The sequence below is a fragment of the Toxotes jaculatrix genome, chromosome 4 (genome assembly GCF_017976425.1).
Source record: "Toxotes jaculatrix isolate fToxJac2 chromosome 4, fToxJac2.pri, whole genome shotgun sequence".
Lineage (NCBI taxonomy): Eukaryota > Metazoa > Chordata > Actinopteri > Toxotidae > Toxotes > Toxotes jaculatrix.
The window spans coordinates 3445431-3457769 of NC_054397.1; the positions used below are offsets into that span (position 1 = coordinate 3445431).

Here is a 12339-nt window from a genome sequence, read left to right on the forward strand (position 1 = left end):
CTTTCTAACTCTCTTCTAATTTAAATTAGCATCAGTAAACTAATAACGCTGCATGATCCAACCGGGAAACATAGAAACAATATTGCTGATCACTTACATGGTGATCGTTAGCAGACAGGTGACCTGCCCAGGGTATTTCCTCATGCCCTTTATGAGCTGGGGTAAGTTGGATCCCCCCGCAGCTGAACCGGATACGTGGGTGTAGAAAATAGATTGATGGATGCGGATAATAAGCTGTTGATCCTCTTGCTAGTGATGCCTGCTAATTGCTTTCAGATTTCATAACTCTCTCTTAACACACTGAGCAATAACCTCAATCATGTTGTTCAACCTACAGTGATTTAAACTAATTGTGCTCGTCTGTTATATAGTGATAACATTTTAGGGAAACATCATCTGGATTTGTACTTCTGCATCGAGGGGCTTTTCAAGCATGTAACTACGCTTTGGGGCAACAGCATCGACGAGTACACCACACAGAGGCAGCAACGACTGTGATTGGCTGCTCGTGTTTTTCCAGTTTCTTGAGAGAAACTTCCTGAGAAACAGTCAGGAAGTTAAAGAGAGGCTCCTTCTCTCAGTTACAGATCTCTAACAAAGCAATTACCCTGCACACCTTATGCACAATAAAAAAAAAAATTGTTGTAATAATGTAATGTAATGTTGTACATTACCTGGATGCAACTCCAGTTGAAGAAACAGTTACTGTAGTGAATATAAAGCCTGATGTGGCCTGATCTTATACAACATGTGTAGCGGAGCTCACGTCAGTGGGTGAAATCCAACTCCACTGAACGGCTCACTTTAACTTTTTGTTGTTTTTTTTTTTCTTGATAATTCTGATTACTTTCCAGATCTTATTCAACAAACATGGGCTCATTCTCTTCTCGCCATTTCCTCACCTTGTAGAAAACAACTCTTGACTCATCTAATGTGCAAAGAGCCCATAACATAGCTTTTTTCTTTTTACATTTCCCCACTACTGAACAAAAGGCAGCGGAAATATTCAAGTGCCCTGCAGGGTTTTCTTGTACACAAACAAATGGGATGTACACATTCAGTGTTACTCTACAAAGTGCATTGTGTGTATCCTTGAGGCCTGAAAAATGTGTTGCATGCATCTCTGTCCTTACAACTCATTTGCAAAGCCGACTTTTTGAAAAATAAAAAAATGCCATTGCCCACATGCTCAAGCACATGCATCCTCCTGCGCGTGCACACGAACAATCAAAAATGGGAACCCACTCTCTGCTCCATAGCTGCTATAGGTCCAAAAGTTCAAGGACTTTGAATGGAGAAGAATAAAAAGCCAATCAGGAGTCTTTGCTCTGTGGCTCTTTTTTTAATTTAATTAAAGATTCAGACTAAAAGCTACAGCAGTAAGGCTTCAGAACAGGCAAAGACAAAAATAAAACGCCACGGAATTTATTGATTTATTTTTGCCATAACGATCACAGCAGATACAGCAGATGTTTGTGAAAAGTTTGGCTTGGTAAGATGCTGTTTGGCATGATTGATGATATATTAGTTATGGTCAGGCAGGATGTTCTGAAGTTTACAGAGGCCATCCCACAACCCGGAAGTCAGGGGTTCAGTCCCCACAGCAGCCTCAAGCATCCTCAGTGAAGCACCTAAAACATGCTGTAGCCGTCTCCTCACACTGCCGCTGAAAACTCGTTCACTCTCAGCTCACCTCTCTCTGTCTCTGTGCCGTGATGTGCTTGGTGGCAGGGTGCGCCTGGAGGCCAGCGCATCTGGTTAAAAATTCTTCCTTTTAAACTCACTGCCTTCTGCTTAAAGCAAAAGTGCAGAGAGGGAAAGAGAGAGCGACAGAGATCGCTCGCGGCGAAGCAGCTTCACAGAGAAGTGAAGGCCTGCAGTCTTCTTGCTTCTTGTCTCGTTCTCTTTTTCCTCTTCTGCTTTCATTTCTTTTTTCTTTTCTTTCTATTCTTTTCCCCCGTTCATCCTTCCATTCCTCTCGTATTTTTTCAATTTCAGCTCCCCGCCTCAGTTTCCCTTTCTGTATTGTCCTGTAATTTGTACCGCTCTTTATTGAAATCTCCGGTCTTGACGTCTGGGCTGTTCCACAGTAACTCAGTATAATTTCTGTTTGAGTATTTCCTTCATCGCTGTTCATCACTTATACCATTAGTTTATTTTATTAATTTATTTTACGGGGACAGTGCATATTGTTTTGCACATTTCTTCAAAAACTACTGCAGATTTCAAGGGGGGAATGTACCACTGACTTTAAACTGCATATGTTGTGTGCTAAAATGCAGCACTTGACAGGTGTAACATCAGTAACTAAAGCAGGTGGGGGCTTTGCAAACATTCAATAAAAATTTGATTGTGTAATACAACCCCGCTGCTGTATATTATGTGCTGTCCGCCGTAGCGTGTGCTATGTTTGTGTGTCTCTTAACATCGTAAAGAATCTGCCAGCAGTGTGTTCACCTCTAGTGAGCGGTAAATCAAGTGTAGTACAGGTGTGTGTGCATGTGTGAGTGTGTGTGTGTGTGTGTGTGACAAGAGGCATTTCCGCTTACTCTGGAAAAAAGATGTGTGTGTGTGTGTGTGTGCATGTGTGTGTGTGCATACAGTATCTGACTGGTATAAGGGCCTTTCCACCTTGAAGAAAATTTGCCCTGACAGCACATGTCAATGAAGAAGAGGAGATGGGGTTAAAACAAATAGGATGGAGGAGGAGAAGGAGGAGGGGAAGCTTGGTGCAGTGCCAACACTGAGGTCACCTTAATATTTGATCTGCTTCAGTGAATGGAGCCATCACAGCACAGCTATACCAGAGAGGAGAGAGAGAAAGAAGAGAGAGAGTAATAAATGGATGGAAAGAAGAAAAACAGAAGAAAAACAGAAGGGGAAGGAAAACGAGAAGGAGAGTTATTAAGAAACAAGATCAAGGAGAAACTTGATGCTCTTTTTCTTTCTCTGTCGTTTTTTTTTTTAGGTGCCCTTGAGCAAGGCAGTAAAAACTTAACATCTGCAGTTAGAACAGTTTATGAACAAGCCCAGAATTTAGTCTGATCATCTGAACCACTTTACTGCACTGAAAAGAAAAACTATGCTCACACAAAAGAAAAACGGTTTCCATATTGTGTTGGATTCTTACTACCGACGTTTGCAGTTCATTTTTTCTTCATAATATGAAAAAAAAATATGGTAAATGATGGTAAATGGACGACTTTAGTCTTTCACAAGACCCTGTACTTATGGACATTAGTTAAAATGTTTAGTGATGTTGTCTTATTCGTCTTTTATATTTGTGTTTGTGGTAAAAATAATATGATCTCTCCAATAAGGGGAGCAGAATTATAGAGGACACCATGAAGGCATGAAAACCACAGAAAGTTCAGGAATGTGACATTGGCCACCTCAGAAGCCAGATTGAGCTCCGTGACCATGGCAGCACCATGACAACCCCGAAGCCAATCAGCAAATCAGCCACGGAGAGGGCAAACAGACAGACAGCTGATGGACAGACTGATAGGAGGGGGGAAGAGGACGGAGACAGACGGAGAGTTAGAGAGATGGAGCGATAGAGCGATGGAGAGGGGTCTGATTGAAGGGGGACAGACGCACTGCCCATTGGAGGAGAGATCTTCAGTACAGATACAAAATGAAGAGATGGGGCAGGAGAAGGAAAGGAGGGAAATGTTTTGGCACTAGACGTATAATAATATACTGGTGTTACAACTGGTGTTCATTCATTTCAGTGTAGTTTTTGTCAAAATCATAGTGGAGCTGTCCAAGTGGCTGAAGCTCCAGCATGCAAGACACAAGAGTCAGCTGTCAATTGTTACTGGAACAAGCTATTAAAGTTCATTTTATACTTTTTCCAAAATAAATCCTCTTATTGATTATCCTCTGGGCGCCTGTATTCACTGAAGCACCACCACAGGACAATCACGTTTTCATTCACGGGAAAATTAAGTGGTTTAAATGTTTACTTGAATGGATTATTACCGTTGCTTGGTACGTTGTTGTTTCCCGTTCCATGCTGGTTAGAGTATGATTTAGAAACCACAACTGCTGCATTAGACAAAAGTCCTGTAACATCTTTAGAATCTGTTCCAGTGGTGGTAATGCTTATGCTAATGATTATTTTTGCCTTGATTTGTGTGTATCCAGGCGCAGTACGAGCCTCCAGTATCTTCCCCATCCTGAGTGTGATCCTGCTCTTCATGGGGGGGCTGTGCATCGCCGCCAGCGAGTTTTACAAGTCACGCCACAACATCATCCTCAGCGCTGGCATCCTCTTTGTCTCCGCAGGTATGAAGAACATCAGTTTTATTATGTATGCTATTTTCTCATGAACCATCAAAAGTTCTCAATTATGATGCAGAGCTCGATCCAGAAACAGATTTTTAAAAATGCACCTCTGCCTCAGGAATAGGTTTGAATAGTTTTACATTCTTTTCAATGATCTAAAATTTGTCAGAGGATATTTTCCAGCAAAGACTGGTATTTTTTTTTCCTGAAAAGCTGAAAATGAAAATGTCTTGTCTCAGAAGCAGCCACAGCCATGATGGCGCTCACTGACCGCCAGGTGATGTGTTGCGTAGTGCTTGACATGTAAGTAGCGTACCAACAGTCGCCTCAGGACGAAGCCAGGGAGACAAAGATAGCGCAGGTTGCCATTTTGCCAGTGCATTTTTGTGTTTTTGTGCGTGCATACATGTGTGTTTGTACTCTGGTTCTAGGCCATGGCCTACTGCGCTGCGCTAGATAACTAGTTCCCCTCCAAGTCAAAAGTGAGAGAATGCAGTTCTCTCTGTTTCACTCTCGCTCTCTTTCTCACTGTCTGCGTCTGTCTCTCTCGCCCTGTTGCTAGGCTAAGAGGAGGCCACTGGGATTACACTCTAAAAATAAGGTGTCCCTGATACTCTTCTGCTCTGATCCATCTCAATCAGGCCCTCACAGTCCTCACACCTCAGTCTGCCTTTCTGTCTCTTTATACATTACTGTTTTCACTGCGTATTTGTCCTTTTGTCTGTCTGCCTGTCCTTGCGTGTATTTCTGGCTACACACAGACAGAGTGATGATGTCTGACACGAGGAATAGATGATTGAAATAGAGGGAGGGAGAAAAGGAAAGAGAAATGGAAGGAAAAGGTGAGGTAGGTGAGTGACAGGATGTGAATTTGAACGTTGTTGGAGGTAGGAAAGGCTAGGGAGGATGAACTGCAGAGATAAAGAGAGACATGTTCAAATAGAATATAAGAAACAAATGTAAGAGTGAATATGCCCCAGTTTGGATCTCAAAAAAAAGGGAAAGAGAGCTCGGGGAAGACAGAGAGAAAAAGAAAGAGAGAGAGAGAGAGACAGAAAGTGCTGGCTGTCAGTAGCCACAGTCGAAATCTGTGCTTTTGGAAATGTGTGGTCTGTCAACTACAACAGATTCTATTCACATTCATGCTGTTGACACACAGATCTAATAAGTCACTAATTTATTTGAAGCAGATTTTGGTTCTCCGTCGCCCTCATTGATCAGCTGTCTTCATCTTCTCTGCGGAGGACATCTATTTAGCCACTTGGCTCGGTGGACAACAGTAGCCGCCGAAATGTAAACAAACAATACAAACAAATGACACGTGGTTTTCACAACGGAAAGAGGTGTTAATTTACATGGTGAATGAACTGCATTTATATACAGACTGTACAGGACTCACTCACTCACACTTACACACAGCGGTGATGGTAAGCTATGCCGTGCAAGGTGCTGACCTACTGTAACCACCAGGAGCAACGTAGGGTTCGGTGTCAACATGTGGGCAACCTGCTCTACGTGAGGTCTAAGTATTTTACTTCTGATCTAACCTCCCTCCCTCTTTCCCTGTCCCAGGCCTGAGCAACATCATAGGAATCATTGTGTACATATCAGCCAACGCTGGGGACCCTTCCAAGAGCGACTCCAAGAAGAACAGCTACTCCTATGGCTGGTCCTTCTACTTCGGAGCCCTCTCCTTCATCATGGCCGAAATGGTGGGCGTGCTGGCTGTGCACATGTTCATTGACCGCCATAGGGAGCTGCGAGTGGGGGCACGAGCCGCTGACTACCTCCAAGGTGCAGCCATAACACGCATCCCCAGCTACCGCTACCGTTATCGACGTCGCTCGCGCTCTTCGTCCCGCTCCACTGATCCCTCGCACTCCCGCGAGGCATCGCCAGTGGGCCTGAAGGCCTTCGGGACGCTGCCCTCCACCGAGCTGTCCATGTACACGCTGCCCAAGGGCCAAACGGGCACCCCAACAGCCACCTATAACTCCACGGAGAGGGACCACAACTTCCTGCAGGTCCACAACTGCATCCAGAAGGACCTGAAAGACTCAGGCGGCCACAGCAACACCGCCAACCGACGCACCACACCTGTATGAAACTGATAGCGGGCCCTCGGACACAAAAAAAAATATCAGAGGGAATTTGGGGGGAGGCGGCAAAAGACAGAACATGGCGTAAGGAGATGGAAAGAGAAAAAGAAGGGGGCGTGAATGGATTGATGGAGTGGAGGAGTAAGCAACAGAAAGGAAGATCTGAGCGCTCCACAGCACCTCAGATGATCACTGAGTTTAAAAAAAAAATGGAAACAGAAAAAAATGCATAAAAAAAGAAACATGCATGATTTTCCCATCTACCATTGTTTAACGAGTTTTGAACATGTTTATAAAGATAAAGAGGGGGAGGATGGGGAACCAGGAGTCGTGGGGGGGCGGGGGGGGGGGGGGTGGCCGGTGGTTTTCTGTCTCGGGGCTGTGGAACCATGGAGTGGTGGGCTCGGCCAGACTGCCCGTTTAAAGGTGAACTTTATATTTTTTACTCTTCCTCAGTCTGATGAAAAAGGGGTGTAGTTTGCCCCTCGGCCCCGCCTATGATCCCGCCCTCGCACTACCATCCCACAGGCCCCCCCCAGCACACACGCCCTAACCTCCCTTATAACCCACTCCTTTCTTTAGTTGCTGTATCTTCTTGATTTCATTCTTTATTCGCATTAATACTGTGAATCATTGCGGTGTGGGATTTTAGCAGGGAGCAATTCAGGCCGCAAAAAAAAAAAAAGAAAAACAGAAAAAAAAACACATAAGTTAATATATCTATTGATTATATATAAATATATGAATATATATGTTAATAAATCATGACTAGACTTCCCTGGTGCAAAAATATCAACAAGAAAAAAACAACAACAAAAGAACAAAATAAGTTACAAGTGAAACTAAATCAACTCGTCATGGAAACTAAACCAAGACGGAGGATTCACCGTGACTGGCTCATTTGAGAGGCAAAGGCTTCAGCCTACTTGATAAACTGATATTGGTTAGTATTAGATACATTATCACATTCTTTTACAACAACAACAATAAAAAAAAAAAATCTTTTGGCCTTCCGCCGAAACCTTGGCAGCCATCTTTGTTTTAGGGTCAACTAGAGGTGAAAACTTGACCTCACTTTTTTTTTTTTTTTTTCCTTTGCTCCATAAAGGGGCGGAGTGAAGAGAGAACTCTGGGTAATGGAGGATCTCTCTGCAAACTTGAAGAAGACTGTGGACTATGAAACGTCACTACCGCCAAAGACACAAAGTAGTGCGTGAGAGAACATGGCTACCAGCGAGGTGAAGCTAAGTGACTCCAAAAAAAATTAAGAATTTACATGCATGCTAATCAAAAATCATCCGATCTGCTTTTAAGGAACCTATGTTTTGAACAACTGAACAATGATACCATGTAAGGGCAGTGGGAGTGACAAAGTAGAAATTAATGTTACAGTACTGTGTCTATTTCAATTTTTCTTTTTTTTTTTTTGGTTGTTTTTTTTTGAGTGGGTAATTTGGGGTGGGGCTTTATTACGCTTGAAACAAAAGGAACAGACTTTGGAGAAGGTATCAAGGTTTTTTTTTTTTTAAACAGGAGAAAATCTTATCTTGCCTTTTCATTTAATTTTATTTTCTCAGTTCCTTTGAACTCTCACACAGCCTTAGTCTCTTTCTTTGTCTCATTTTTCTTGTTCTTTGGTTTTTGCGTTGTGTTGTTGTAAATGAGAATTAAAAAAAAAAAAAAAAAGCGTAATGTCTTTCAAGGTGCCAAAACTGAATAATTCTGAACTTGGATGCATCAATCCTGATGACGAATAAAAATTGAACCCCCCGTAGGGAACAGAACAAGCCACTGTTGTATCATGTTTGGTTTTAAAAACACAATGTTAGCAAGTGAAGTCGGGCCAGAGGGGGACATATGCTCCAGCCTACATTAAGATTCACAGCATTTTAGAGAGAAATTCAGATCGTATTAATGAGAGAAAGAGAAATTTCTAAAGATGAAAAAGTGAGAGGACATTTTAACCCTTTCACAGAATAAAGACTCAGAAAGGGTCTGTTGGATAAGACCCGCTGAATGTGGTGCGACACAAAGAAGTTTTCTTTCTCCTTGAATTGAATTGTCTCTCAAAGCATCGTGGAAAAGCAGGTGATGTGAGAATGATTAGCAGCACGAAAAAAAAAAGGGGCTGCAGGAGCCTGGAATTTTTTTTTTTCTTTTTCCGGGCGTGGACAAAGTCTGCAGAGGATAAGATCATTACTGTAGTTCCGGTGATATGTCTCTTTATGTATGTGTATTGGCACAAAGTCACTACTTGCTAGATTGCGAACGTTAACACGCCCACAGCTCTCTGTTGACAGCATTACCTGTCTAAAGTTTACTATCTCACACTGCACATTTTCTCACAGAAAAGGTTAGACTTGCTTCATCTCACTGGGTTAATGCAGCACTACACTACAGCACAGGCAGGACATGTTCAGGGTGCAGATGGTGTGTATGGAAACATGTTGGTGGGGTTTATTAATACAGCTACACTGTTTTTAATCCACTGGTAAACGTACGCAAAGAACCCCTTGTCTTGTAGTTTTTTCAAATGACAACATCCTCCACTTATTCCCTCTGTCGTGTCCTTGTTCACTCTCATCACTGTCAGTGGCTCCCTGTCATTCGTTCACTCCTCACGTTCACTCATTCATTCAATAACGCACTCACATCCCTGTTCGCTTACTCAGCTTAATCTCTGTCCCCCTCTCTGTCATCCACTCATTCGTTCACTCACTCACTCACTCATTCCCTCTCTATTTCCCTGTTAGCCTTCCATTAGCTGGCTGACCTGCCGCTCCATCAGCTGTAGAATAAATGTCAAATTCTTCAACATCAGCCTCGATGTCCTGCTGCATGATACTCTGTCTGTGCTCCCCCTCTCTCTTCCTCTCTTCCTCTATCCCTCCTTCCCTCCCTCCCTCTCTCCCTCTCTCTCTCTCTCTCCTCCCCTGGTGCGATGATCAAAGTGGCTGGCATGTCTCTCTGCAGTACTGCTGTGATCACTGAAGAGAGGCGAGCGAGGGAGGGAAGGGGAGGGAGGGAAGAGAGAGAAAAGGGAGTGGAGCAGTGGTTCCGTCCGACAGCATCACACTGCCCCCCTCTGGTGTGGAGGTACACAGTGGTTTCCTGCCATTAGTATTCGAACACGGTGACCTCGCCAAAGTGCATAAATCTTCCACAGCAGTCTATGTTAGCGCCATAAATAAAGTGGAGGGTGAATTCAGTTGACTTTCTCATTTGCAGAACAAGACTGACTTTCCTTTTAAGATTAACATCAGTGTGACTCTAAACCGATGCATACGGGACCCAGAGTGTGCTGCTAGAATAACTATTCAGTTTAGCAGTTTAGAATTAATCCATTTATAAAGTGATAAAAAAAAATACTATAGAGTGATTAATTAAATTTTCATTTAAATGATGCATTATGACCTAATCTCCACACTCACCATTCAATCCAACACCTAACACACCTGTCCTGGCCAATCAGACCTCATGCTGCTGTCCTGTGAGACTGCCTACACGTCTTTTATTTTTTTACAGAGCCAGTCGAGCTGTTTCCCCTTGTTTTTTTTGTATTTATGCTAAGCTAAGCTAACTGGCTGGTGGCTGTAGCCTTATGTTTAATGGACAGCTATGAGGGTGGTATCTATCTCCTCAACACTACGCCTAAAACCAAATAAGCGTATTCCTTTAAGGGGTAACAAGCAAAAATAATCGTGGCGCTCTGACATCATAGTAATTTCAAAAGATAATATCACAATTTTTGAATGCAGCACCTAAAAACGACCTAATTTCCTTTAAAATGTGAATGCAAATTACATTTTGGGTTGCTATTACTGACACAGCAGATAATAATGTAATGAAACATTTCTGTTGTTATGCAGATGAGCTTGGAGGCATTGCGGTTGATTTTTGTCACGCTGCAGTTCAGACAGGAGGGCAGCAGATTTGGGGGAACAGCTGCTGTGTCCTCCCTCACCTGCAATTAGCAAGCTTTTTGGGTCACGGACAGTTAGGGGCTATGGAACAAGCCATGCTTAGACACACAAACACACCTACACACACAGACACACACACAGGACGAGAGAGAGAGACCAAGGTTGATGTCAATTCACTTTAAATTCAACCAAATGAGCACATTAATATAAGTTAGCATAATTCACAGTCATGATGTAATGTTATAATTTGATGTGTCAGATTGAGAAGATAAGAGAGAAAGTCACCAGACAGACAGGGAGCTGATCCGCAGGAAAACAGTGTGAGCAACAGAAAAAGAGCAAGTGTAGGTGTAAGATATGAGCTGGAACTCTTTGCCCTGTGCTCAGGCTGTGTCATGAATACAAAACCCTGTGTCAGTGTTTGTTTGGGTGAGGAGCACTGCAGTGAAATGTAGCTGAAACAAAGCCCTGATGTCCCAAAGCAGACTTAGACCTTGCACAGATTTGATGTTTAGAGATGCACCAGGTACGCTATAGGGCCAATGGCAGCTGCTGATTTTGTAATGCAGTTACACACATTTCTACAGTGTCTATAAAAAACTATTCCCCCCCCCCCCCCCCCCCCCCCCCCCCATGGATGTTTTCCCCTTTTCTTGTTTTTATAAATGGAATCATGGTCAATATAATTTTTATATAATTATATAATTTTTTTTTTTTTTTTTGGTCAAAGTGAAAGCAGGTTTCTACAAAGTGATGCCTGTGACTGATCTAATTCAACAGAGGTCCAGCCAGCTGGGGCTAGTTGTCTCACAATTAGTGGACTGGAGATCACCTGCGTGCAGTGAATGTGTCCCAAGTGATTGTAGTATAAAGACACCTGTGTCTGGAAGGTTCCGGTCACTGGTTAATCAGCACATGAAGACAGAACAACATTCCAGGCAACTCTGAGAAAAGGTTATTGAAAAGTCAGGGGGTGGATCCAAAAACAATTCAAAGTCACTGAACATCCCCTGGAGTTCAGTGAAATCCATTGTTGAGAAACAGGAAGAAAATGGCACATGTGTAAATCTGCTTAAAGCAGGTTGTCCTCACAAACTGAGTGAGGGAGGCCACCAAGACACCTATGATTATTCTGAAGGAGTTAAAAACTTCACCATTCACCAATCAAAGCTTTATGGGAGTAAAGAGAAAGCCCCTGTTGAAGAAAGCTTGAGTCAAATCTCAGTCCTCAGTCCAGAAGAGAATTTGTGGCTGGACTCAGGCTCTGCCTTCAGTCCAACTAATGAAACCAGTAAATTTATAAACTAATAGGAACAGACCTCTGAATACCAGACACAGGATCATTTATGGTGCAAAGATATGTTGGAGGTGTCTACAAATATTGACCAAGCTCAAAGACACCTTGTTGCACTACACACAAAGTGGACTGCACTCAAAGTGGGGAAGACCAAGGGGCTGAAACTTTAATGCACTGTTGAGATGCTTATTGGCTGCTCATCAACAACTTGACATCTAATTCTAAAGTCATGATTGAGAGCCAATCAATTGTTAGCCCTTCAACTGCATCTAAATCAAATCATCATTTCTAACCTGCGCACAGTCTTCTCAGAAGTGCACTGAAAAGTGTGATGAAAGCACAAGGTGTTCTCCTGCTGTGTGGCTGCACAAAGGCACATTGTTAACAAAGTAAGAACACAGCAACAAACACGGAGCAAATATAGCTCTGAATGACAGAACATCCTCCATCGCACAATTACTTAAACGGCCACAATAATTATTTAATTGCTTAAAAGCCTCAGCAAGAAATGACTGAAACATGATATCCATAAACAATGCACTGCTTAATCCTAATTTTCTTCCTGGTATGTAAAGTTTGGTAGATGATGAAAACATGGGATTACTCCAGCTTTCTCACTCGTGTCCATTTTTGTCAGACTTTATGATATATAAACCACTGCACTTTTAGACTGCGTATATTCATACTGATAGTAAGATGTGCAACCTTTTTGTCATTCCCTATTTAAATC

At 42.7% G+C, this 12339-nt stretch overlaps 1 protein-coding gene across 2 annotated transcripts in view; it reads left to right on the forward strand.

The window, feature by feature from the left end:
- The window catches only part of LOC121180598 (voltage-dependent calcium channel gamma-2 subunit-like), a 52529-nt gene extending 45827 nt beyond the window's left edge, over positions 1-6702 (forward strand). For both annotated transcript variants that reach the window (XM_041036153.1, XM_041036155.1), the window contains exons 3-4: positions 4150-4290; positions 5863-6702. In XM_041036153.1, the coding sequence (XP_040892087.1) occupies positions 4150-4290; positions 5863-6395 (674 nt within the window). In that variant the 3' untranslated portion in view covers positions 6396-6702. The remainder of the gene's footprint in view (positions 1-4149; positions 4291-5862) is intronic.
- Positions 6703-12339: the final 5637 nt, after the last annotated feature.